We start from the raw sequence: 26570 nt of genomic DNA on the forward strand, positions 1-26570 counted from the left end.
ATAACAGAATTTTTACAGTGTAGAAGACCTTCTAGAATCCTTCTTTTGAAGCATCAAAAGTGCTTTCATTTTATTATAGAGCAGTTTATACAAACACAAACTCGTAAATTTGTCTTTAATAGTTGATTCTTCAAGTCAAATTTGTCATTTATTAGACCACTTACATGGTAAATCATTTTTTTTAGGTCCTAATAAATGTAAAAATAGTATTTTATTTTTTGGAGGAGAGGGTGTTGGGATGAAAAACAACAAAATACTTATAAAACAATTCCAATACATATTACATTTCCAGTTCAAAGGTTTTCAGCACTCGGGAAGCCTATATCTCTTAGCTGTTAATCACTCTCGCTTTCCTCTGGGTAACGTTTTAAATAACACTGGACCATTTCTTCAAGATCTGTCTTTATATGGTAATTGATATTTAGCACCGCCAGATTTTTACACCGCCGGCTGACCGCAGTGTCTGTAAGGTAAGCTTGTAAGCGTCTTTGAGCAGTTTCACCATGACTCCCATCAATCTTCAGCACAGGTAATGTGGCTAATATTTTCAAAAAGGCATTAACATTGGGGAAGAACTTCACATCAGAGTGCTGAAGAGTTTCGTAAATGGTGGATGGCAAGCTAACTTCCTTGCCTCTGTGTTTCCATTTTATCCTCCAACAATGCAGTTCAGCAGGCAGCGTGTCGGGATGGGGTAGATCGGTCCTGTAAATGTCTGCGTGGCTCTCCTCAGAGGTATTGAACCTCATTTGGCCCATGACTGCAGGAACGAGAGACAGGCACTTGAGCGCTTTGAGATGATTTTCAGAGAAGATGTCCTTGACCTCCTGCGTGATGTACTCCATAACCGGCAGTGTGAGGTACTCTTTAAAGAACGACTCTGCCTGTATTTCTATAGTGTCCACCGTTTGTTGCTTCCGAAGAAACAACCTCGGCACTTTCACCGGGACCTCCATTGCAGTCGCCATATTAACAGCCTCTTCGAACCAGAATTCATGGTATACCTCCAGATTGTCCGACACCTCGTGCAGCGAATGCAGGACTGCTGTTAAACTGTTGGCGGCGAAAAATACATCAATGGTTTCTCCTTGCAAGTTCTTCCCAAACGCTCTAGTAAAAGACAATGCATTCTTTAAAATAACCAACGTCACAATGAACTCAAAGTCCGCCAAGGCCTCAGAAATGGCGTAAGCGTCACTGGTGACTTGGTCGCTCCATTTTAGATCCTCATTATCATGTATGCTGTCCATACACAGTAGAAGTGGCTCCAACAAATCGACAGCCATCTCAAACAAGTTATGAAGATCTGTCCAGGTTGATCGAGAGCCCTCTTTGAGGATGCTTTCTTTTTCCAGGTTTCCCTGGCAGAGAATGGAGATGGCATTGTCAAGTTCGGTCTGTAGCAATGGGGAGGCTCTGAAAAAGGCATTTGACTTTTTTAAAACTGACATCACGACTTGCACTCCGGTCAACGACATCCCGTTAGCAAGATGAACATTAAGAGCACAGGTGGAAGTAGGTGTGATCACCGCCATGGGATATTTTTCTTTCAGCTGGGCAGTGATGACCTTCATCTTGGTGCCAAGTATACCAGACCCTGCGTACGCTTGTCCTCGGCAGTGCTCCATACTCAAGCCCCAACCCTTCGTCAACTGAGACTCCAATCTCTCAGCAACAGTGACCTCCTCTCCTTCGAATGAGAGGAACTCGATGAACTCTTCCCGGAGAGTGTTGTCTTGGTCTACGAAGCGCAGGAATATGGGTAGATGCTCTCCGTCTGGGAAGTCCACCAACTCACCGGTGACAACGGAAAAAAAGCGGCATTCTCGGACTTGCTGAAGGATCTCTTCACGGACGCATCTCTCACAGACCTCCAGAAGCTGCCTCTGCTGGACGGCTGGACAATATTCCTCATTAACGGCTGCTGACTCAAATCTCCTCCCCAGAAACTCATCGCCTGCATTGATGCGGTTCTCAAGCAATGCTTGAAAGTTACCTGAATTAAAGAGCCATTCCTCCTTAGAGCGCATTTCATCTTCTCTTGCATTGCTGCTGAATGGAAAGCTTTGCCTTCCTATCAAAATCATGACTTCAAATGAAGACTTTAAGAACTCTCTTAGGTCTTTCTGCTCAGGCGTGAGCCGAGGTACATCATCGGTGGTCTCGCTGTCATCCTGAGCATCACTGTCTTTTTTCGAGAGTTGTTCAATTGAAGACTCCACTATAGAGATGGAGACAAAGCTTTAATTAACACATTTTAAATCAGATGGTACAGTTACCCAGTTGACTGGTGGTGATTTCACTAAATAAATGTTTATTTTTAATGTTACTGGTAATGATTTCTCTGCATTTTGTAAACACAATCAGGCTCAGAAAATGTGTTTCAAGATCTGGATTTAATCAGCCTATACCAGGGGTGGCGAACCCGCGGCTCGCGAGCCGCTTGCGGCTCTTTTACTGCTCTTGTGCGGCTCAACCTCTCGTGTGATTTAACATACATTAACCAATTGACTAATGCCCCATTCACACGGGGCTTCAGCGTTGCTCGCTGCAGAAGCTGGGAGTAGCTCAACTTTTCAAGCGCCAACGGACCCTTCAGCCAATCAGATCGCTGTATGCAAATACACCTGCTAGACAGTGGCCTATTGCTGACTGAATTTCATTTTCTGATGCTTCTATGACGATCGTTTCAGCTCTAACTTCAGACACGCCTTCAGTCAAGGGTTGACACTGAAGCCCCGTGTGATTGGGGTGCAACACGAGTGACGTGCAGTTCGTTAGTATCAATCGTCATGGCAGAGTCAGGAAAGCGTACAGCTAAGCGTAAATACGAAGATGAGCGCAGAACATTTTTATCTGAATGGGAGGATTTATATTTTTTGTTGAAAGAAATGGAAAGCCATTCTGCTTGATATGCCAGACTTCGTTGTCACATTTTAAGGCTTCAAATCTCGAGCGCCATTTCACCTCTCTCCATTCTGCCGTAGCCCGGGAATTTCCCGAAGGCAGTGAACTTCGCAAGCACAAGGTAAAGACACTGAAAGGTCAGGCAGAAAAGCAAACTCAGCTTTTCCGAAAATTTACTAAGCATTCAGAGACGTATGTTTTGCGCATCTGTTGTGTGGCTCTTTGCAGTGATAAAGTTTTTTTTTTGGCTCATCATGCCAAACAGGTTCGCCACCCCTGGCCTATACGTTATTTTCAGCTTCTGATTATAAAGACTAGTTTCTGTCAAAATTTCAATACTAATTCATCCCTACCACTGGTCATTATAACATTCTCAAAAAGGCCTTGCTTTACACCAGGCATTAAATGAACACTTCACTTTTTTTTGTAACAGCTCATTTTACATTTGCTCTGAAGTAAAACAAACAACAATTGAGTTCTACTATTTTTGAATCCATTCAGTTGATCTCTGCATCTGGCAGGAGAACTTTTAGCTTAGCTTGGCCTAAATCATTGAATCGTATTAGGCCACTCGCATCTCGCTCAAAAATGACCAAAGAATTTTCCTATTTAAAGCTTGACTCTTCTGTAGTTACACTGTGTAATATCCAAGTGTGCCACACGCCTGCTTTTGAGTGGGGGGTGCTGCAGTACAAGTCCTAAACCCCACCTCCTCTGTGTTAATGAACGAGACTTGAGCCCAAATAAAAAAGTAATTACACTTGCAATAAAATGTCCTGAACGATGACTTGTCTATTAAGGCACCGGTTATCAAGCTGATATAGGTTCAGATCTTCATTTTTGTAAAGAGAATGTTTTTAGCCAGTAACTTAATGCTATAAAAACGGGGCGTGTCATCATGATTGACAGCTACTCTAAGCAGACTGTCAGAGTTTCAGGAGAAGACTGAATTATCAATGTTTGATTTTTGTGTTATTTTACCATGATAATACGAGTTGTTCAGCAGTAAACTATATTTTCTGACCTACAGGATCTGACGTATCACTGTTTACGTTATAAGTTTGCTGATACACGCCATGATGAACAAAATACAGGTGATCGTTATCTAGCAGTAATTCTCTTTATGGGTCTGAGATAATAATTTGGAAGACAAAACTAATGTTAGACTATGTCCAGATTGATCTCCTATAATGTTATTTGAACTTGATTTACAGGACGTCTCTGACATTTTGAGTTTCAGAACGTTTTTGAGTTAATCTACTGAATTTGCCGTTATAAAATGTTAATTTTAGAAACAGAATCTTATTTTCATAAATAGACCTGTAAATGTTATATATTATTTATAAACATCATTTACCATTGGCTTTTTATTTTAAAACACCTATTAAACATTAAAATGTAAATTCCTCTTTAGCCAGAAATAATCCAGGCATGGAATAAACCAAATGAAAACGGAGGCAAAAAATGATAAACAATATAGATGTGATGTTCAGCAGCTGATAGACATCAGTTGATGTATTAATAATGCGAAGTTTATTGTACAAATTGATAAGGATTACATTATATAGTGCAGGGATGGGATTTGTAAATATCCTTTTGATATTTAGAAATCTTGGTGTGTTTATCTTTTAAATGCACAATATTTCCCGCATGGGAAATAGCTCTCCATGGTGTGTATATTTTGGGTCCTGTTGATTGCTAATTAAAAATAAAAGCCTTTCTAAAAATGTATGTTTTGTTTATAAGTTATTGTTAATATTTTACAAGTGTTATTTCTACCCCTATGAAGATAACAAATACCAACAATCTATTATTAAAAATATATTTTTTGGGCTCATTAACTTAGGCTTGTATGAAAGATTGTTTATTTTGCAGTCTAACATATAGCCTTGTGTTTTTATAAAATTTATAGTTAAATAAAAAACAGTTTATATCACACCTTTTTAATAAATCATATATTATTATGTGTTTGTAAATGTAAGTGCTTATATATTTGCGAGCCTTTGTTACAGTGCAAATACGGGCGGTCTAATGAGAAGTTCGGGAGGTGTGGTTGATTTGGCGTACAATCGTTTGGTTGGAAGTTTGATTTCGCAGCTCCGCCTCTGGCTCCATCAGGCAGTCCTTCTGAGAATGCCCAGGCTCTAATTTCAGCAGTTTTTTTGTGACAGTCCCCGTCATGAATCGTTTTGCACTGTCACATTGTCCATTAGGCTTGGGCCGTAATAAGGTAATATGGTATACTGCAGGATCTAAAAATAGCAACGGTATCAGTTTCAATACCGTTATGCCGTCATAAAAAACAATGCACTTATAAAGGAGACAAGTAATAAATATTATTTTTTTAATGCCTAAAAATGCATATGCGTGATTGTCATCAAGGAACAGTGTGGAGAGGAGAGAGAGAGAGAGAGAGAGAGAGAGAGAGAGAGGGAGAGAAGGAGAGAGAGAGGGAGGGAGGGAGGTGAGGTAAGATGGCGAGTCGCGCACCAAGTGACCTTGTCTCGAAAAAGAACACAATCTGGCAGTATTTCGGGTTTTGACCGAACGAGAAGGGAGATGGGTAAATACAAACTAGAGGTCTGCATTCAGCAATACATTTCCAAATAAAGCGTGGGAGCGGTCAGTGTCTGTGTGTGTGTGTGTGTGTGTGTGTGAATGAGAGAGAGAGAGGATCCAGCGCAGTTCTCTAATATGAACAAGACAAACGGGTGACCGCAAACCTATGGTAGCATATACAGTATTCAGTTTCTGAATGGTTTAGACACAAGCCAACAGTTTGGTGACGCTGTCTGAGCCTTATATAATATTAATACCGTATACCAAGGTAAGATAGGGAGGAGGCTTGATGGTAATAACACAAGTCATTGGTAATAACACAAGACATTACACAGCGCCTGAAAATCTTTATTATGCTGAAATGAGAGTATAGTTTATATCAGCCTAGAAAATGAAAACTTTTCATTTTAAGTCTCAGTACACAGTGTCTCTACAGAAGTGTCAAGCTTTAACTAGAAAGATTATCTTAACTCTTTGGTAATTTTTGTCATTTTCCCTGATGGTTTAAATCGATTCAGTGACCTTTGCTAAGCTAAGCTAAAAGTGCTCCCACCAGACTCTGAGATCGGCTAAACAAATTTTTAAAATGCTAAAACTCAATAAGTGGATTGTTCTTTTAATAACAGGTGTAACCAAGGTGTAATCTGGGTGATCAGGAACCCATTGTTGATCCAAACAAACTTATACACACAGTAATCAGCCCGGCAACAAGACAAGCACTGCAGCATTACAGTAGTGTGAACATTACAGTTCCCTGAGACCACTTTTACTAAAATCAAGATGGCACAAATTGAGTTTATTTTATATGAATCAGGAGCAAGTGAGTCTTATGTGTGATTAGGGTTGTCACAATACTGGAATTAGGTACCAATCGATACTGAATTTTTAAAAACGACGATTTCTGCTAACATTTTAGTGCTGTTGAGAACTTTCTTAAACACAGCTGATTTGCCATTGCTCAACAGAAATGACTGTGATTGGCTGTGAAGGTCATCATTTCATCGAACTCACCGCTGTTTACCGAGTGTAACCACTGGTACAGGGACACTGGAGTGTTTCAAAGTTACGTTGATCAGCTGGTTTGTCTAGAAGCTGACACACGAATGATCCACTGATGAACCACGGCTTTTAAAACACTCCAGTGTCCCTGTATCTGTGGTTACACTCAGTAAACAGTGGTGAGCTCGGTGAACTGATGACCTTTACGGCCAATCACAGTCATTTCTGTTGAGCATGTGAACCCAAGGGCAAATCAGCAGAGTTTAAGAACGTGCTCAACAATGCTCAAATGCGTGAAATGGAGGTTTTTAAAATTCCCTCATCGATTGGTACTGAATTCCAGTCTCGTACAACCCTATGTGTGATCCATATTAATATGAATGTTCATGATTCATGGCCTGCAGCGTGAATTTTAAGTGTTATTAGTTCAAAATCAAATATAGTTTACTTACATCGCCTTTCCTTGATTTTCTGAACCTCTTCATCTGTCTGAGGAAAGCAGCAATAGAAAGCATCACTTAATATCAGATGTTTCCTGTGCTATTATTTAATAACTACAATTATATAAGAAACATGAGAAACACTGGGCAGATTTTTAATTTGACACCTCAAAAATAAAATAGGAATATTTCTTACAAAGCACATGAAAGAGAAGCTTCTCCTACCAGAACTTTGATGCGTTTGCGATGTCTGCTGTGGGGGTTGCCTAGATGACTGGTTAAATCAAAAATTGTGGGTATAGCAGTGTCTCTTAGTACCGTCCTGTACGGACTCTGAAAAACATAGTAACAAAAACATTCAACTGACTGATCCGTGTGGATTTGAAACAACAAATCAAAGACTCAGATAATAAGAAAATATGATTAAAAATATTCTAATTCCTACTTTATTATGAAATATCTTAAAGAAAAACTACAATTATGAAGTGTTTTGCATTACAGTTTTGCATATCATGGCTGGTTCAAAGTGTTTCGCACACAGTCGGTAGTGCTTGTTCAGTTGATCAGGAGTTTTTTCCTCCAGATCTGCACGCCGACAGTTCTCCACCCACAACCTACATCTGTGAAGTAAAACAAAGCACAAAGGTTTATGAAATAAACAATGACTCTCTTGTAACACTTATTCGCAGGATTAGGGAATAAAACATTTTAAAAATGAATTACAAATGCTACTGTACATTTAACAGATTAATTTGAAAAAGCGTTTACACTTTCAAGTCAATTACTGAAATATTTGGTCAACATTTACTATAGTAACATATTGTCATTGGTGTAAAGTAACAAATTACTAATACTCCAAACCACTGTAATTGAGTAGTTTTTCACAGGAATTGTGTACTTTTATTTTGCCGCAATGACCAAGAGTTTATAGACTGCATGTCAATGATGAGAAAATTAAGGATGTCGACTGTATGATGACTGAAATCACCAAACACCCTTAAACAATCCCTAAATGGAACGAATGAAGAATGGAAGGAAAGGCCAAATGAAAGAAAGAAAGAAAGAAAGAAACTAAAATACGAGCGAACAAACAAAAATACAAGCGAACAAACGAAAATGTGAGCGAACAAACAAAAATATGAATGGACGAACATATGAAGGAAAGAAAATATGAATTAATTAAGATAAGAATGAACAAAAATGTGAACAAACAAAAATATGAAGGGAGGAACGAGGGAAGGAGCAAATAAATGAAAAACAAACGAATGAACGAGCAAACGAATGAGGGGAGGAACGAAGGAAGGAACTAATAAATGAATGAAAAAAAGCAAACAAACGAATGAATGAAGGACAGAACAAACAAACTGCAGTGGACCCCAGAGTAACTCCTAGCGCCCCCATGTGATTCAGTGACTCAATACAAGAACATAACAAACAATGGAAGGAAGGTTGGAAGGAATGAAGGAACAAACATACGAGTAAGCAAATAGGAATATAGGACTAAATCACTGATAACACTAATGCACTACAGAATGTAACTTTACACAGCATAATACTCACTACTCTTGAATACTTTTAAAAGGTCTACTTTTTACTCATACTTTGAGTAATATTTACAACAGATACTTTTACTCTACTTTCACTATATTTTTGGGCAAGTAATAGTACTTTTACTTGAGTATAATTTTTCAGTACTCTTGTTTCCCAACTGCTTATAGTAAATACTAGTGTTTCAAAGTCTATTTATATATTACAGTATTTAAAATCGTTGTTAATCAATGCTACAGCATATCATGTTATTAACTATAGTGAACTCATCATAAACTGTAATAAAGACTGTATAGTTTTTACTACAGTGATCTGTGGTGAATCGTGGTACAATATAGTTGTGTCAATTTGATTATTATAGCTTTAGTATTGCAATAACAACCGTAGTATAGTATGGCTACTATAAATAATATAGCATTTTACGTTATTTTACTACATGCAACCAAGCACTACAGTATATATAACAAATACGATCATGCACAATCATGTTTAATAAACAATTGGGTAAACATTAGCTCGACCAGCATCTATGAAAATAAATAATAAACATTAAAGCCATGAATAAGTCCTCGTGAATAATTAATTTGATATAATGATACTCCTGAACGCCAGTAACAGTGTTTTGAAGCTGTAAAAACAGTCATACCTCTCTGGATCCCGTGGAAACCTAAAGAAAGCTAAATCGGATTGGGTACTTTTCCTGGTACAGTTCGGAGCGGCACAAAAATTTGGCATTGTGTCTGATGAAAACTAAGTTTCTTTAAGTTATTGTGACACTAAATGAATCATTTCAACGTTGAAAAAATGAACTAGGCGCGTAAGTAAGAGGCACTAGCATTGTTAGCGTGTCTACCCACAATGCAAGTCGCTTAGATCCCACAATGCATCAGCCATCCGAATCGCTCTTTTGACTCGGATCTTTTCAGTGAATTATGGAGCCAGATCAGTCTCAAAAATAAACATTTACAGAATACAATTCATAGATCCACAACAAAATTCACATTCACAAAATCCAATTCGTAAATTTAAATCGCGATTCATAAATATCCAAATCCAGTTTATTTGGTGACAATATTTATGATTTTTACTTGTAAATTCACGAATTGTGTTTACAAAGGTACAGATTGGATTTTGTTGTGCTGTGCATGTGTGAGTTTCATTTTATTATTTTAGTATGGAAGGTAATTCCTGCCGATTTTATTCATTCATTCATTTTCTTTTCGGCTTAGTCTCATAATATGGGGTCGCCACAGCGGAATGAACCGCTAACCTATCCACCTAACTGCGCCACCATGATGCCCGCCGATTTTAAATAAACTAAAAATTAAATTAAATTATTTAATTTTCATTTTCACTGTGACAACACCTCGTCCCTGTCAAATCGATAAATAAAATGAAGTTGCCTAATTAACATTTCATTTTCACTGCATTTTCGTGTCAAGACACAATAAATAATTTAATTTTGGCAGATATTCTGCAAACAGTGTTTTATAATAAAATTGTTAATCTGGTTTTTATTTTAATTCCCAATGTTAATTTGATTTATTTAAAATCAGCAGGATGTCTTCTATATTTTTGAGACTGATCTGGCTCCATAGTGAACCGTTTGGACAGAACGCGTGTGGGTCATTTTAACGGCTCTTTTACTTGGTTGAATTCCAGGTTACACACAAGCATTGGACTTTTAGAAAAGTAGTAGATACGGTTTCAATGTATAAAGTCATGTTTATTTTTTAAAGTATGACGTAATTAATATTTCATATTTATTTCTTAACTTGTTGTTTTAGTTAACAGGAAATGTCAAAGTTCCCCCGCTTTAGCAGGATATCTGTGATGTAAAATGGATATTTGTCATGTTTTAAATGAACCCACTAATAAAAACGTGGTGGACTCCAGCGACATGTGGCTTTCTGCCGTATTTGGATATGCCAGGAACGAGACCGGGAAGAGGAGGCTTTTTCTGCATTAGGTGAGATCTGGGTGAGATGTGTTTTTATTCACTCTTTGTACTGCAGTCACTGTTAGTTCTAAATGTGAAGTAAATTTTACAAATAACCACCGTAGCCAGGGGGGTTCTGGTGGTTCGAAAGACCCACCCCTCACTGACAAAGGTCCAGAATTTGTCCCATTCATGAGCTCAATTATCCTATTTTAACTGCTATGCCATCACAAATAGTGAAAATAACCCATCTAAAACCAATCAAATTAAAATAATTATAATTTGAAACTGTTATCCATTAATTTTCAAATGTACTGTTTTACAGAGAGGCTAGAAAAATTGTGAAGCTCTATTCATTCATTCATTTTCTTTTCGGCTTAGTCCCTTTTTTAATCTGGGGTTACCACAGCGGAATGAAATGCCAGTTTGCAATCCATCACTGGGAAACGTTATTTTTATTATTATTATTATTATTATTATTATTATTATTATTATTATTATTATTATTATTATTATTATTCAAATTCGACTGAGGGAAGTTGAATGTGCTGGCCAGTTTATTAATTATAATAAATGACAATAGACTTGTTTTTAATATAAAACTGATTATTTATATTTTTATACTGATTATTATAAAACAGTTTTTTTCTAATGATATTTGATGGAATAAATTTGTATTTTAAAAAATAAGTATGTTTTCATATTTCTTTAGGCCTATTCTAAATCTGGGAAATACTTTTGGGTTATAATGACCATCCGACAAGCTAATCCAGCTAAAATAGTGCTTAAAATTTATTTAAATCTCATAATTAAAGAGAAAATGAGGCGTAAAACTGCAAAAGGCCCACTTTTTAAGAAAGTTTCGCCAGGCCGGTTATGGGCATAATTTACAGTCTATGGTTATGGGCCTGACATGTTGTGTAGAGCATGTAGGCCTAATAAAAGTACCCGTGCCTCGCCTGTCAGTCAAACACCCTGAGGGAAAATTCTTCACATTTCTGGCCTCGCATGATCTTCTGGTGTAGTAGGATCTATAAATCCTGTAGATGGCAGCAAAGATTGGGCATCTTAATAACAGACCCCCGTTCCCTTACATAAATTCTCAGCACAAGCTTGTTTGATACATTTAGTTTGGCAGCAATTGACTTGACAGTAACTTAGCCATATCTGTCTCAACATACTATAGTAAGATTGTTTGAGTTTACCCCACATTATGCCACATTTGATCTACAGTAGGGAATGCAGAATCGTACTGTTGAGTGACCATCAAGCATAATGCTGATTTAATAAGGATAACATTGATTACAAATATGCAGGATTTTCAAATGGTACCTTTAAAACACCTACCTGCCAGTGTTTTCTAGAAGGACATTAATGTTATTTATATGACAGTGCTCGACTATTGGAGAATTAAAACGACAATTAAAAAAACACTATTGTTTTACTTTAGCATTTGACTTTATATGAATGCGTTTTATTGTTGAAACTGTCTGTTGCGGATTGTCCTGGTAAATTTGAAGTTTGAATTTCTTTTTTAATTGCATAAGAAGAACAATAGCATACAGAAAAATTGAGGAATACAGTGCTTACAAATGTTTTCACCTCAATACAGAATTAAAAACAAAAATAAATATAATTACAGGGCATTTATAAATTACAAGAAATTCGCTTAAGAAAATGATTACAAAATTGCGTACATCCTTATAACTTTTTTGTTTTTCTTGTCTTTTAGGGTTTCAATGTAATACTTAAGATAAATTTTAAACAACTGTTAGGTTTATCATTGGACCATTTTTGTTTGTGTATATGGTAATTCCCATATATAATCATTAAACTAATAAACAAATTGTGCTCCTAAGTTTTATTATTATTGTGTCAAAAATATCTTTACAAGAAATTGATTTTTTTTTAATTTTGTAAGTTTAAATGTAAAATATTCAACATCCAACCAAAACATTTGGGTGTATGTGCATTCAAAAAACAGGTGCTTTATCGATTCCTCTAATTCACAAAGATGAAGTTTGAATTTGGGGTTGTGTGTGGGCAGCTTACTGTGTGGATATGGAATGTTATTACTTTAAGGTTATTAAGCTCGATTATAGGTAAGGACATGGATTGTAACTTTAATTTTACTTATATTTTTAAATGTGTATTGTTTGTGTACAGCGCTGTTTTTACAAGTAAAGCGAAAATTGAACATTGTTATACGTTAACATTACTTTTTATTAATTAAGAGTTTATACATTTAAAAAAGTTATAACCACTAAATAACCAAGTTTTATTTAACATGAGCTTTAAAAGAGTTACTTGGATGGAGCGCGTGATTTCGTAACTACATCGTGACGTAAAGAATCACTAAATCTGGACCAACTCTTTGAAATGAATTGTTCGAAAGAACCGAACAAAACGTCATAACGAAGAATCAAACTAGTCTGATCTCTTTATTTAGATAAGTGGTTTATTTTAAGCGTAAACGACGTATATTTCATTCGGAATTGAGAACGTAGCATTCATTTTAAACCATGTGAGTTCATACATATGCGAAAACATATTTAGAAGTAAAATAATTGGGCTCGTCCGGGATTTGAACCCGGGACCTCTCGCACCCGAAGCGAGAATCATACCCCTAGACCAACGAGCCGCGCAGTAAATAGAGTAATTCCCGCGTCATAAACATCTACTTACCGGCTGAACAAAAGTTTAACATCCGCTAAATTTATTTATGTATATGAGTTTCTAATTCTTTGGTGTATTTAAATGATAATACGTAGCAAGTCTTTTTACACGTGTATAATGAAGTGTTTAGATTCGATGTAGTGAAGCAACAAGCCATGGAATAAAGAAAAAAGCCAAGAGCGCGTCAATTAAGTTATTTTTTATATATCATACATAAGACTGTTTGAATATAATACAAAGGGCATTTTCATATACACAGCAAAGTCTTGACTAGAGCTTACAATCTGTGGACACTTATCCTTTCCCCATGCTGTTCAATTATATAGTGCATGTTGCATGAAAAGGGTCAAGAAAATCTGAAAAGTCAAAAATAATCAGAAGGCAGAAGAATGCTGAATTAAAAAACATGATCTTGTGTATCAGTGACAAATACCTAGAATGCATTTCTAAGAAAAGGGGAGAAACAGACCTAGCAAACCATGAGCATTATAAAAAAGTGTGGACACACACACATGCGTCATACCCTGTGAAAAGATTCCTTCGGTACAAGTCATAAGCCCTACCTTTAATGTTGTCCTGTTGGTGTCAAATGCACCTGACTAAAAGCAATATTGGTCCATCGACCAAGACAAGGAGGGGTTTTAAAAGAAAAAAGGCAGGGGGAAATAAACAGGTAAGCAAACAGAAGGCAATGTAATTGACATACCAGCAGGAGCAATGTAGTGAGTTCTATACTTCCTTTATTTAAAAAAATATAAATATATACATAAATTCTATTTCAACTATTAAAAAGGGGCTGCATTTCATGAAAACTGCACTAAATCAGACCTCATTTAGTAACAGCTGAAACAGGTGCACTCTTAAAGTTTCTGCCATTTTTCTTTTAAAGATTTTGATATTTGGAATGTTTATGTCAACGCCAGCAAACTGCACTCCAATGTTTTTATATATAGGCAAAAACATCTGTAACTAACATTCAGGTAAACTCCTTTTCTTCAGATTTCCACTAGCCGTTGTGAGAAATATACCAAAAACATGATTCTGTCTGAAAGTGATGTCTTCGCGAAAGCAAAAAAAGTGAACACCACGCGCTTTCTGGCAGGATAGTGTCCCACTGTCTGTGATTGAGCCAAGTAGGGCTTCTCTGAAGAATTCAATTGAGACCTTAAGTGAGAAGCTAGGTGGTGGTGGTGGGGGGGCTCACAGCCTCTGATATAAAGACGAGAGTGAGCATAGCTATCCTTAACGTGACTATAAACACTTCTCCTCTTCAGAAACATGCATGTGCCCAGTGTCTGTGCGGCAGCGCTTCCCTTTCAATACTACATCTGAGGCAAGCAATCGCTGGATAACAAATTCAACTCAGACGCAGAGGTCACAGTAGCTACAGTAGACTGCCTGAATAAATAAATTTAAGTAGCCACTTAGATTTAAAAAGGTAGAAATTAGCATGTTCATCAAATTAGGTATAAAAGGCAGCATCACTGACTGATAGACCAGGTAAATATAAAACAAAACACTTTTTCTCTCCTCGGAATACATTTCTGTGAGCTCTCAGCTACTCTGGAGCCTGCAGAGTAACCGTCAGTGTTCCTCTTCCCTCCCCTTGACAGCAAAAACAAAAGGAAAAAGGTAACAAATCGGGGAGGTTTATCCATATATTAAACCGACTTCAGTATTTCCTTAACATTTAAAACAAAGTTCAGCAAAAGTTCCAGTTTGAGAGAGAGCGTGTACAGACTAAAATGGACTCTGATGAAGCTCGGGCTGAAGTGGTGAACTGCTACATTATTTCTTACAGACACCTAGTGCTATAAAAAACAACTGCTTTGGTATATCAAAAAAAAAAAGACAAGAAAAGAAAAGACTGTAATAATAAAGTAATTGGTGTAAAATTCACAGCATAATTCAAGAGGAGAAAAAAGGCAGTCACATAAATCTCATTACATATCTTCTGTGTTCAACACAAAGAGGCAAATTTATGCAGATGTTTTTCCAATGGGAACCACATGCTTGACGGGAAAGAAAACGGAAAAAAACAAGCCAATCAATGAGAAACGAATACTTTCAATGTGAAATCCCACTTCGGCAATTTTAGGAAGTCATGTTAGGGACGTTTGAGCAAGACCCTGCAATTTGGAGTCCTTTAAAAGAGAGAAATCTTTGCTAAATAAAGGCCTCTGGATAACGTTATTCTCGTTCAGCTTCCCTAACCGATTAAGGACTCTTTCTTTAAACGTGAAAAATAGAGGACAGCCATCATATCTGTTTAATGATAAAGTCCAGCTCCTTTTCAGTCAAGGTCCAAAAGTCATAAGGCCAAAGGGTTCTCGACAGCAGCCCCCAAATCCGCCTGGATCCGGATCTGCTCCCCCTCCTCAGCACACCTCCATCATTATCTCCTCCTCCTCAGCTGCTGTACGTAGTCGAAGCTGGCCGGTCCTCCAGGCCTGAAGAGTACTGCACCTGCCTGTCTGTCTGTCTGTCTCGGGACCCAACACCAGCAGAGCTCAGCAGCTCAGTGCCCCGCTCCAAGAGTTACACGATACCGACAACACGAAATATCACTGCAAGTACTGCTTCCTTGACACGCTACAGGTTTAAACACACAGCTCTTTAGAGAAGTTTCACTTAAAGGGTAAAGAAAAGAACGACCAGCCAAATGATAATGTCCAATGTTTCACTTGTTTGAACTAAACAAATGTTTTGCATTGCTTTACATATAAAAAGCTGTACGACAGCTCACAGCTCTGAAATGCTCACTGTATTGAATGAAAAAAAGGGACAAATAAAACCAATCTAGATGTAACAGATGGTGGACAAGTACTGTATGCAGTTGAGTGAATGGGCAGTTCCACTATGGTTATCTGCTGCATTACTAACTCATCTAGAAATCGACAACGTAAAATGATGGAAATACATATAGACTTTTGTTTTTAAATACTCTTCAATTTGTAGCGGTTCAGTGATATCTCCCCTCTGAAGTGAGCAGCTTTTATTCTCTATGCACCTTTTGAAAAAACAGGAGAAAATGAAAACACCACCATTAAAAAAACAAAAGAAACGAAAAATAAAAAGAAAAATTCACACACAAAACAAAACAAACCCATTTCAGCTAAAGTCACGAGCTGGCCATCGAGCTCTGCTGAACACAGACTCCAGTCATTGGAGAATCTTCCCTATCAATGCCTTGTCTCATGCCCAGGTGTCCCTCTGCTATAAAGTGACCAGTTCCTGTGTTTGTGGCAACGGGGTACGTGGGATTTCCAGCCATACCAGTCTCTTGGCGAGGATTTGAGAAGGCACCCAAACCCATACTCAAACTTCCGTTTTGGCTAAAGTCCAGGGTGTTGGCAGGAAGATGGCGGAGCTGGTAAGCCTGGTTGCCGTGGTTTCCTGTGGAAGAGGAAGATGTGGAGGAAGAGGATGCCGAGGAAGACAGAGATGTCATGGACAGATGACCGTGCACCACCTCCATGGAATCCTGGGTGGAGGCGCTGTTGGTGGGCGAGTTGTAGAGTCGCGGCCGTGGTCGCGTTGCAATGACCTGTCCGTGGTGGTGGTGGTGATGATGGTGGTGATGGTGATGGGGGTGCAATGCCTTGGGATGCTGGGGAGGCACATGAAAAGTGGTTTCCTGGACTGGATGAGTCTCTACAGTGACAGGTTCTGGTCCTACGATTCCAGGCCATACTACTGGTGGATGATAAGGCTGTCTCGCCTGCACAAACCAGAAACAGAAAAAGAACTGTTCAGTGAGGAAGGTCAAACTCTGAGTGCTTTAACTACTTGACAAGACAAGCCAGAGGGGCTCACCTGAGGGCACAGGTTGTCACAGTCTATGGCTGGCATAGCTGTGCTGAAATGCCCGCTGCTGTGCCGATGGTGGTGAGTTGGATCGGATCTTGCTCTGCCACTGGTGCTTGTTCCAGATGATCCTCCTGGAGATAAGTTAAAGGAACAGTGTTTAGCTTCACCCAGAGACACTACAATGATCAAGCTAGTTTTAATAGAGCACGTTAGAGCCGCCCACTGGTTCCAGGAGAATTTTTCCCATTCAATAGATTTAGAGTTGATTGTAAATATATACACAGGAATAATCAAGTACTTTGAAAGCAAAGGGAGGCTGGACGATTAATCGAAAAGTAATCGAGATCGACATTTAGAATCTATAATCGATCTAATTTTCCCAAGTAAATCTTTTCGATTAATTTCCTTACCATGTGTGGAGTCACGTGACCCCACTATGTTAAGGCTGATTTATACTTCTGCGTCAAGTGCACCTGTACAGACTAGGGCAGCCTTCGTGCAGTCGTATACCCACGCACCTCCCAAAAACGTACTACATGTTGCGACGATACACATGGCAAGCTCGATGAATGGCCGGTTTGGTAGCGTTAATACGTGGGTAAATGAGTGTTTACAAGTGTGAAGTCTCATGGAGGAGCTCCAGATGAAACCTTTTGTTTTTTCTGTTTACTTTACGATTAAAGTTGTTGCACGTCCTCCGGTTCCTGCCTCTAAATGTGCAAGTTTTAGCTTCTTGTATATTTAAGGTAGCATTCAGAAAAAACAAAACCTCTGTGAAAAAACTCGACACAGAGTAACATAAAAACCTACTGCCAGCTAGTGTTTCGGAAGTGCTATTTCAGAACACGAACAGCACGCTGAAGCATACATGCATGGCTACACAAAAGACAAGCGCCATGGGTTAACAAAATTTTTTTTTTAAATTGTTATCATCATCAAAAAAAATTATTGTTATCGTCGAGTTAAAATGTTCAATTAATTGAGATTTTGATTTTGGGCCAATCGCCCAGCCCTACTGACTAGATTACATTATTTACAGTGCATCAAAGGTGTGGGTCGGGCTCAAAGCTGCTAGATTTTTATATTTTTCCTTAATTTAAAAATGTCTCTATCATTGCAGGAAAATTACAATAACTATGAAGAAAAAATAGTTTTTAATAAAAAAAATGCAAATGCATAAACAATTGATTGGCAATCTCAGAGCACATAGCGGGTTGGTATTTAAAGGTTTATGAGTTATTGTTCAAAATACACCATCGAGAAAATGAATGGAGTTTTTACTCCTGCAATCTGACTTATGCACTTTAAAAATTTTAGATCCCAGAAAAGGTAGCAGCACCTGAGCTTGAGGATGTACTAGAAGTGGTCCCTGATGACTGCGACTGCTCAAGTGCAGGACTTGTTGACACACTACTGCTTGTATTGGTTCCTTCATCCGTCGTTTTCTTGAAGAAACTGTGCTGGAGGGCATAGTAGGGCTGAATCCGCGTCTTGGGGTCATAGTCCAGCATTCTGAGAATGAGGTCCTTGAACTTCAAGTAGTCAGCTACTGCGTGGCCGGATTCTCCCGCCCGACGACCGCCTGGTCCACCGCATTCCACTCCCAAGATGGCATGGAGCTTTCTAGATGCCGGAGGTTTGTACTGCTCGCAGAAAGGCAAAGAAACATTCTAGCACTTACAACAAAATAACAAGCATTCCTGCAGAAATCACCTGATGGCGAATCCACTTTCAAATATTAGCAGCACGTACCCTTTTTCCATCTTTGGTCTTCTTAATACTCCATGTTCCATCTGACAGCTTTTCAAAAAACTTCCTGGCTTTTGGTGCTAGGTCCATAATATGATTGGGTGGGATCCCAAGTACTTCAACAATTTTGTTCATTTGGTCCACCTGATGGAATTTCATTTAAAACGGTTAGCATATGTTTTGGCAAATTATTGAGTCCTGTAACTATCAGTTTGAATTTTGCAGAATCATAGTCAACTATGGCCTTACCCCCATATTCTGTGCACATATAAACACACACATTTTTTAGGGAATTAATTCATTTCCACTTTTAAATTGTAACTGTCAATCTTAAAAGTTTATACTTGTGACGTTTAGGAATTTGGGTAATAATAAATCATTACCTCATTGGCTCCACTAAATAGAGGTTCTCCTGTGTGCATTTCCACCAGAATACAGCCCAGAGACCACATATCTATGGCCAGGTCATATGGCATTCCCAATAACACTTCAGGGGAGCGGTAGAATCGACTCTGGATGTACTGATATATCTGATGAAAAAGGAGAAACAAAAATACTTCAGGAATACTGAGGCAATCTCTGCACCACTGTTTTTCCTCCACAATAAATAAAATGATTCACAATACCCTTTGTCCCAGTTGGCAGGAGCTCCCAAAATCCACTATTTTGATGGCACTTCTCTTGGGGTTACATAGCAGGATGTTCTCTGGCTTTAGGTCACAGTGGATGATGCTGAGCTCAGGTGTAGCGAGAAACAGTAGTGCTGTACACAACTGCTGGGCAAACTTCCGTGTCAGATTCAAAGAAACACCTCTGAAGTTCGTATTTCGTAACAAGTCATACAAATTGTACGACAACATTTCAAATACTAAGCAAAGATGATTCGGAACATGAAGTGCCGTTTCAAGTGCACTGAGGAGAGAAACATAAGGACATTTTTTATGTTTAATAGCAGAATTTGTAAAGTCTTGTAATTAAATGCAATACTTTTCAATACAATTCCTTACCAATATAGTATTTCATCTCTGTGTCATGTTTGTTCATGAGCTCGAGAAGTCGTACTTCAATTTGAGCTTGATTCAGAAAGGCCTTCTTGTTCTTGATGATCTTAATAGCTACCCACTCTTGCTCAGCTCGGTCGTAAGCTTTTACAACCTAAAACAAATTACATTCACACAACAGTAATTGTAAGTTTTGTATCAGATATTCAAACAACTTGAAAACGATGAATTCAAATATTTTTTTTCCATTTCAAAATAAATCTGAAACTATCCCAGTAATAAAAAAACAAAACAAACCTGTCCAAATGACCCTTTTCCAATCAAAGAGTCGATTTCATAGCGGTCCATCCATTTTTCCCCATTCTTGACAACGTAATCGTAGTTCTCGTCATCATAGCCATCATTAAAGACTTTCCTTTCTTTCTTGTGGCTGGAGTCCTCACCTTGACCCTGTTGATGCCGTCGTTTCTTTTTTGCATAATACACCTATACAATCAAGATCAGTCAACATAAGAAGGTTGTAAGCACAGCAATGCTCAAGGAGTTTTATTTATAAACCTAAGAACTTCCTAAAAAAATACTGAGGTACTTTTGTGTGAAGGATTTTCAATTATTCAGTGCACTACTATGGCAAGGATCGTAAAAAAAATAAATATGGACAGCAATAAAATGAACTTTACCTCATTGATGTGTTTGTAGGTTTTGATCAGGTCTATGGAGAGCTTCCTCAGAGGAGCTAAAGTGGGGTCACGAAAGCACTGGGGCATGTGCCTCTGCAATAAACACAGGGAAACGGATTTAATAGGTAATGCCATTCAATATTCAATCTTGTTTTTAGTCATTCCACATACTTTTGACAAATGGTCATATAATCCATAGGTTGGCCCAAACAGAATCTGCGCCCATGGTGTCTATTTATTTATGTAAATGCGTGTACATTTAAATTAATTCAGTTTTTATAGTATTTTCAGTAGTATTATTGAAAATGCAAATGTTTATATTAGGGCTGTGCGATATTGGAAAAATCTGATATTGCGATATTTTATTTTTCTGTGATTAAAAGTTTCACAAGATAGTTGAATAGCTCTACTTGACAGTTTTCTGGGACGTCTAACAGTATTCAGTTACAGAAATTGAATAAATAAAGCAAAAAAAAAAAGCTTTTCTTACTTTTGGTCTCGTTTGTAGTCCAAATATCATAAAATCTTTAGACAAGTAAAAATATTGTTTAGTTTTCACTGTCAGGTAAATAATCGAAAATTAGGAGTTTCTCATGTTCTTGAAATAATCTTGTTTTTTTTTTAATGTTAATATTTTGACTAGAAACAAGACAAAAATTATTGAAAAACTCCATCCATATATATTTCACAAAAATACAGTGATTAAATACAATTCTGTATCTCCTGGCCGACAATAATTCAGGCTTAACATTGCATAGTTTTGCGATGTGACTACTGCGGAAGCGCACATTGCGATATCGATGCTGAAATGATATATTGTGCAGCCCTAGTTTATATGATTAATGTACAATACAGTTTGTGAAGTAATTTTTTCTGTTTTTTAGCACATATTTGAAAGATTTACTATAATTTTGTTTACAAAACAAGTGGTTTTAATTGGATTTACAATGTAAAAGTTAATTACTAGAATACTCTCAAAATCATTCCACAAGTTCATAGATTTTGTACAAAATTCTGCACAGAATCAGCATTAAAAATGTCTGCAGTTTCTGTCTGGCCAGGCGTATTTATCAAAAACTAATTTAACTAAATGCAAACACTGGGTATGCTTCATCTATAATTATTCAGGGTGCATAAACAGAAGCAGAGCATTCAGTACCTGGCTGGCAGTGAGTGCTTGTGTCTGATCACTGTACGGCAGTACAGTGACAGACTGGTCTGTACTCTGCTGGTGACAGTCACTGTACTGCTGGTGCGAATGAGGCATGGGAGCAGCCATCTGAAGACCAGCAGCATGGAAAGAAAGAGAGGGTGCAAGCCGGACAGACGAGGGTTTGCATGCTGAGGTCTCTCCCCCTGGAGGAAATTTAAGCTAAATTAGTGCGTGTTAGAACAAAATTCCCCTCTCCCCCTGTGATCCTTTGAACAGCAAACCTCTTTCAGGTTATTAAAACAATCCTTTTTCTCTGCTTTAGGAGGGCTAAACCATCTTTAAGCATAGGCTTGAAGAAGTAGAAATATTGCAGAACAGTACAGTAAACATGTAAAAAAATCTCTATGCATGTCTGCAATTTTGTTTATCAGAATAAAGAAACATGTTCCATTAAGAGAAATGGCAGAAAATCTGAGACATTAACAATTAAAACTACAATAAAAACATCATGCAATATAACTGTACACAAAATAAGACGGTTCTCTTTACATGTTCAAGAAAAAAAAGAACAGAAATGGCTTCAGTGGAAATTTGATTTCAAGTGCAGAAATGTTTGATCAAAGAAATCTGTCCTCTTTTAGCTGTAAATTGTGATAATTATAAGGAGCTTGCTCATATATCAGCATCTCTTGCCAGGCAACACAATGCACCACAGCCACACAGAATCCCACCACTATTCAGAATCCCAGCAACAGCACCTAATTAGCATAGCCTATCACCAAGAAGATACAGTGTGATTTGGCAAGCCCATCAATGTTCAAGCCAATCACAGAAGAGTATGCAAATAGCCTACTTTTGTTGCCAGGGCAGAGCTGCTCCCATTTTCCAATAAGAAAACAAGAAATAAACAAGAAATAAAATTGAACTTTGGCACACTTAGATGAAGCATCCACCACATTGGAGCCTGACAGCAAAATAGCAGCTCAGACCCCACTCATGGTGTAGGAGCAGAGAATGATTCAGCTGACCTAACTAAGGCAGGGCAAAAAAATTCATGTGATCCACAAAATATCAGAGGATGGAAACACTTCTATAGCCTCAAACACAACCATTTTAAAGGATTGAACACAGAAGGCGAAGAAATTATAATGACACATTATTCAGAAGTATAATTGATGGGATCTAAAAATAGATTTTTAAATGTTTTTTTTCAATATTTTTAATATGGTTAGAATTATTGAAATGCTTCTCTTTTTTATCTATTCTGCGAAGGCATATTTCTCAATACTTGCTTAATGATTCATGTTGTCAAGGACTGTAATTCACCAAGAGAAACCTGATGTCACAGTCAAGCAGAAAAAAAATCCTCTGAATGTATATTTATTCCTTTGACTTACAAGCTTACAATGACCTACAATGCCTCTAGAATAAAAAAAAAAAAAAGGAAATTAATCAATTTTACCCAAAAAAATTTGAGATCAATTTTAAAATTATAAGGCTAGTGGTTTAAAAATGAAGTCTGTGAAAATAGAAACATTCAAAAAGACCCTCAGAGAAGCATTTCGTTAATCTTTAAAGTCATTTTACATGTGAATTTCTCAGACTTACATTTACATTTCTGAATCGCATTTCACTGCAAGAAAAAGGATCATGAAAAACTAATGATACATTATGTTTTAATGTTAATGTTTACTAATCTGTAATAATTATTTTTAAAAGGAATCAAAAAATAGTTTGTTTGATTATAAAGTGTGAAAAAATTCTGTATTATTAACAGTAACTTTTGCCATTAAATGCAAAAATGATTTATTAGAAGAGGCAATGTGTGGTGTTTTCCTGGTTAGGCCAGGTAAACATACTTGCATCAAATCCCTTTGACTACTGTAAAGTGGGGGGAATGTGATCATTAAGTGACCTTCTCACAACACCAAACATGTATATTCAATGTAGAATGGTTCAACTAACAATTATGGCTTTCCATCAAACATTTTTCAATGTATAAACAGGAACTCTAACAACATAACTAGACATTACTTAAAGTGTAATAACTGACACCTTCTCAAATAACTAAACTATATTAAAGAAAATCTATTATTTGACATTTAGCACCGAAAGTAACTATTGTAAACAAAGACAAACTTTGCCCACGTTATGACTAAGCCACACCTAATAATAAAAAAAAGCAGCCAGCTACTTGTGGCGTTCACTACCTACAATATATTCCACTTCAACCTAGTGGTTAAGCGACTGCATGCTCAACTTTAAATTAATTAGTCGACTTAACACCACAAAAATAAAAAGAGTAAAAATAAATAACTAGTCAACAATTTCTGTTTCAAAACAAGAATGTATTACAACAGCTAACCTGAAGAGAATAAGTAAACGCTTAATAGAAGTAAAATGATTGATTTGCTCGCAATATGTCGAACTTTTTCAAAGTTTCTTCAGAGTTATGCCTGGACAGGATGGCTGCATTTAAACTTCAATACAACATAAACACCATACTAAAAAGGCCAATACAATTCATCATAATAGTGAGTATGTGGTGCAGTTTTGTTTCTCACTTTAAAAAAAAAAGAAACACAGGTAACAAAATGCCTATCCTACAAGTACCATCAAACTTAGGTCATAAAGTATGATCAACGCAATACCTCCTACTTTAAACATGCACATGTAAAAGTGTTCAAAAAGTTTATTCCATGCCCTCAATAAAATATTCTCGATATACACAAAGTTTCTTTAAAATGTTCCAAAAGGCTAATCAAACAGAGGCCCTCAAGTCACACTACAGCAGAACAGCTGGATTTCAGCACCACTAAAAGTCCAAAACAAAGTCAACAAGATGGAAACAAAAAGGCATGTGACTGTGCATGAAGCTAAAGAGTAAATAACATATGCTGGTCCTTTTTGATTCCTGAAGGCCTATTCCTGCATATCTAACAGAATGCATGCGTTTCTTCAACTTAAATAAGGTTTGTGCTATATAATGAATCATCTGAAAGCAACCTGTTTAACTCAGACCACTGTCAATTAAACATGTAGACTGCTGTGGAAGTAATAAACAACAAAACATGGCATCTGACATAGATCCACCTATAAACTTCCATTGTAAAGTTTACCTCAAAAGCAACAAACCACGACCATACTTTTGAGAAGCATGTATGTGTGTGAATAACGTTACTGCATTCACATCTCCATCACCTGTACTATTATTAGGGCCCTGAGTATATACAGTAGTGCCAGAGCTGAACCTTAAGGTGACAGTGAGGGGAAAAATCTTACATCCTGTCCTGTATTTACCTGCTCAGAGATCATTATTCAGCCATCAAACAAACACGAAAGCGTCAGTCAATAAATTGGCGAATGCAAATCGGAGCAGCGTGCCATCCCAGTTCCTCCACATTAACTATAAATAACTTGATGTAAGTAGCCAGAGTTAAAAGGAATGATAGTGACAGGTAAAGCGGACCTTACCTCTCTAGCTGAACTAGCCATTCATCGGGCTCGATGGGACTCGTTTAACGTCACGCAAAAGTCTAAACTCGTAACGTACTACATGACTGAGCAATGTTTGCTGGATAACTATGGTTAGGCATCACATCGCTGGCTAATGTCAGCCCCCCTCCCCCGACAGGAAACCAGCCTGATGGCTAACTGACAACACGCTAGTCATGGGGCTTCATCATCATCGCCATCATCATCCTCATCACCAGCAGCGTTACCAACCAAACACTCCCATCAGACTGATGATGTGATCATAACGTTACACTTCTCGAATCACCAGCTGGCTGACTTTCTGATGGTGTATAAAATCATTAGGCTTAGCAAAACACACACGACGTTTGCTCTAACAAGCTGACCTAGTGTTGTTACACACGGGTTGCGTTACCTGTTAGACCACAAACAGACTAACGTTATTCTAAAACGTGTGTAAATGCTCACGGGGAGCGTAAAACACGCGGAGGTGATTGGACGAGCTAACAAAGATCGCTAACTAACAGAAGAAAGTTATTAATCGGCTAGCCGTCTAGGCCGAATAATCCTAGCCTGTAACAGTTAGCTTCCACCATTCACGGCTTGTAAACAAATCCACAGAGCCCATTCGTTCCAGTTAGACCTCCACAAATGTCAAAGACTCACCTTTGATGGTGTGATCTTCATTTAAAGTGCCAGATCCAGTAAAGTGAAGCGACTGATCCAGTTTCTCTACGCTGCTTCCAATGAGACACCCCTAATGTACTGAGCCAGACGGGGCTAAATGCCTTCCTATTTGAGCTGACAGGTACAACAGCGTCTTTCCAGTTCGTGTTTGCCCGTGTCAGACTTCATTTGTGCGTTGATCATGGTTTATAAGTGGTGAAGTGAAGGCTAGCGGCTAGTTAGCGCTCTGTCTCAGTGACTTGAACGAACGCAGCTAACCAGCTAGCGCTCGGAAACGCGCATTGAAGATTCTTCGCTCATGGAGAGGCGGAGACGCGAATTAATGGCCTTCAAAGGCTAAATTAGTCGCGAAAAAAAAGCTGCGTGAGGATGCTGTAAAAAAAGCTGCGTAAAAAGGTGAACAAAAACCGTTAAGCTTTTCTGTCAGTTTTCACAAAATGGCGCGCGTTCCAAACCTGCGCAGCGGACCGGCCCGGCGGACCCGAGACACGGACTACTAGCCCACCAAATATACTCCTGACATTCCGATTCTTTGTCCCCGATGTGGTTTTTAGTCCGACGCGGTTGGCGAAGGCTTTCCTAAACTGTCACCGTTAGATGCGCGTGACTGCATTATTCCGGCGGGAAGCGAAAACATTTGAAAGATTAAAAAAGCAACTGACAAAATGGCGACAGCCTGGCCTGTTGCTATGGCAACTGTCAATCAAGCAGCCTAGTACCCGGATGCTCAGATGACGATTCGTAGGAGGGGAGGAGTAAAGGTTGTGTCAGTCAAGTAGAACTGTCATACAAAACACAATAGTTTAATCATTTTGCTGAAGGATACAGTTTGGCCTGCATTTAATTTGGTAACTTATTAATAGCTTGCACAAACTTTTTGAAAATCAACTGTAAAATGTTAGAATCAACCCAAACATACTAGAAATATACAATTTGCACAAAAATGCA

The 26570-nt window shown here is 37.9% G+C and overlaps 2 protein-coding genes and 1 non-coding gene across 3 annotated transcripts; all 3 read right to left on the reverse strand.

Moving 5' to 3' along the window:
• Window positions 1-101: 101 nt before the first annotated feature.
• On the reverse strand, window positions 102-9318 carry thap12b (THAP domain containing 12b). Its single transcript, XM_056473469.1, has 5 exons — window positions 9100-9318; window positions 7405-7525; window positions 7131-7238; window positions 6918-6954; window positions 102-2221 (listed from the first exon to the last, which is right to left on the reverse strand). Exons 1-5 carry the CDS (start codon window positions 9186-9188, stop codon window positions 336-338), a joined length of 2241 nt encoding a protein of 746 aa, XP_056329444.1. The 5' UTR covers window positions 9189-9318; the 3' UTR covers window positions 102-335.
• A 3643-nt stretch (window positions 9319-12961) lies between these two features.
• On the reverse strand, window positions 12962-13033 carry trnap-cgg (transfer RNA proline (anticodon CGG)). The gene has a single exon. It is a non-coding gene; the product is annotated as a tRNA-Pro (tRNA).
• A 219-nt stretch (window positions 13034-13252) lies between these two features.
• dyrk1ab (dual-specificity tyrosine-(Y)-phosphorylation regulated kinase 1A, b) lies at window positions 13253-26314 on the reverse strand. The gene is given in 12 exon segments (XM_056473242.1): window positions 13253-16789; window positions 16885-17009; window positions 18218-18521; window positions 18631-18771; window positions 19011-19157; window positions 19254-19513; window positions 19516-19539; window positions 19635-19782; window positions 19926-20114; window positions 20309-20401; window positions 21468-21664; window positions 25602-26314. Coding segments are annotated over 11 exon segments (2151 nt in total). The 5' UTR covers window positions 21588-21664; window positions 25602-26314; the 3' UTR covers window positions 13253-16189.
• Window positions 26315-26570: the final 256 nt, after the last annotated feature.

The sequence above is a fragment of the Danio aesculapii genome, chromosome 15 (assembly GCF_903798145.1).
Source record: "Danio aesculapii chromosome 15, fDanAes4.1, whole genome shotgun sequence".
Classification (NCBI taxonomy): Eukaryota; Metazoa; Chordata; class Actinopteri; order Cypriniformes; family Danionidae; genus Danio; species Danio aesculapii.

What these genes read in the sequence shown, in the direction of transcription:
- thap12b (XM_056473469.1), bottom strand. Translation starts at nt 9,188, where the DNA reads ATGCCAAATTTTTGTGCCGCTCCGAACTGTACCAGGAAAAGTACCCAA. An exon ending in TTTCCACGGGATCCAGAGAG is followed by an intron (nt 7,526 to 9,099) that starts GTATGACTGTTT and finishes TTTACTTCACAG; the next exon opens with ATGTAGGTTGTGGGTGGAGA. An exon ending in GAAAATCAAGGAAAGGCGAT is followed by an intron (nt 2,222 to 6,917) that starts GTAAGTAAACTA and finishes CCATCTCTATAG; the next exon opens with TGGAGTCTTCAATTGAACAA.